Source organism: Perkinsus marinus (assembly GCF_000006405.1).
Source record: "Perkinsus marinus ATCC 50983 genomic scaffold scf_1104296975102, whole genome shotgun sequence".
NCBI classification, from domain to species: Eukaryota; Perkinsozoa; order Perkinsida; family Perkinsidae; genus Perkinsus; species Perkinsus marinus.
The window spans coordinates 1-1,196 of NW_003200867.1; the positions used below are offsets into that span (position 1 = coordinate 1).

Below are 1,196 nucleotides of genomic sequence, written 5' to 3' on the forward strand. Positions count from 1 at the left end.
AGTACGCGCCATCTAGAAACGCGCGAACTGGGCGGGCACTTTTTTCTTTCATTTTGACGAATTTCGACCTAATTCTTTCACCATGAAACTCCCCATGCTCGATTACCCATAAATCCAAGTCGCGCATTTGAAACTCGACAAAAAAATATTTTGGTCATTTTTACCCTCAGTGCCGAAGAGTCCATGCCAGTTTTAGACAATCTCTACCCCTTGACGACCTGTTCTCAATACCCAATATCGAAATGGAGAGCAATTCATTAGAAACACACACAAAACTTGGAAAATTAGACTACACGTCTCCGGTTAAACTTGCCAACGTTGGACTGCCCTGTAGGAGCAGGCAACATTGGCGCTGGCCCTCGATGCTTTCGACGCTCCTTTCTAAGAGAGGAAAGGCTTTCTAAGAAAGGCTTTCTTAGTCGCTTTATCTCCTCCAAGCTCACTCCCTCCATGTAAGACTTGAGCTACTCCCTGGATGACCTGAAGTGCTTGCGAATAAGCAGCAACGTCAGGTCGGCAGGCTCCTGGCAGCGCTCTACTCTTTGAACGAACCCTGCTGATGACTTGGAGGAGTTCCCTATCCTAATGGCCTTAGCGATGGAGCGGTAAGCTGCCTCTATTGGTGCCAACTCTGGCAATCCTGCTCCAAGTAATGATCAGTCTCGAAGTCATGACACCATCTGTGAGCGGAAGAAGGCTTGAGGTCAAGCAAGCCAGCCACGAATTCTTCAATTTCCTCGCGTGACTGCCATCCCCAGTAACCGTAGAACTGTGTCAGAGACATGTAGACAGCCAGTCTCTTCTTGAGGTGAAGGGACATGTCGTCCAAAGGGCTCGTTGCTTGTAGGGCCTCCCACAGGCTAGATACCCCATCATCGCGCTCCTGCCTCTTGTTCTGCCGGAGCTCCCTGACATTCTTACTCTGCGGCCTCGAGCCTTTCGGTGGCAAATTCACCGACATCTGACGTTCCACACATGGTTTGGGCTTGTCCTCACGGTCAGCAGCACGCTTCTGAGCTCTTGTTAGGGGCTGGTTTCTTGTGTTGTAGCCGTGAACGTGTTGTCCTTTCGGCTCCGTCTTCTTGCCAGATATCCCAGAGGCTTCAGCTCGAGTCTTCACCTCAGAGATTTTCTTTCACTCATTTAGTCGACCGATAGCACGTTTGTGGTGGATAGTCAGGTCGTCCTCTGCACTA

At 50.0% G+C, this 1,196-nt stretch overlaps 1 protein-coding gene across 1 annotated transcript; it reads right to left on the reverse strand.

The window, feature by feature from the left end:
* Positions 1-616: 616 nt before the first annotated feature.
* On the reverse strand, positions 617-961 carry Pmar_PMAR002780 (hypothetical protein; the record flags this gene model as incomplete). The annotated part of the gene is made up of 1 exon (XM_002765693.1): positions 617-961. One exon carries the CDS (start codon positions 959-961, stop codon positions 617-619), a length of 345 nt encoding a protein of 114 aa, XP_002765739.1.
* Between the last annotated feature and the right edge of the window lie 235 nt (positions 962-1,196).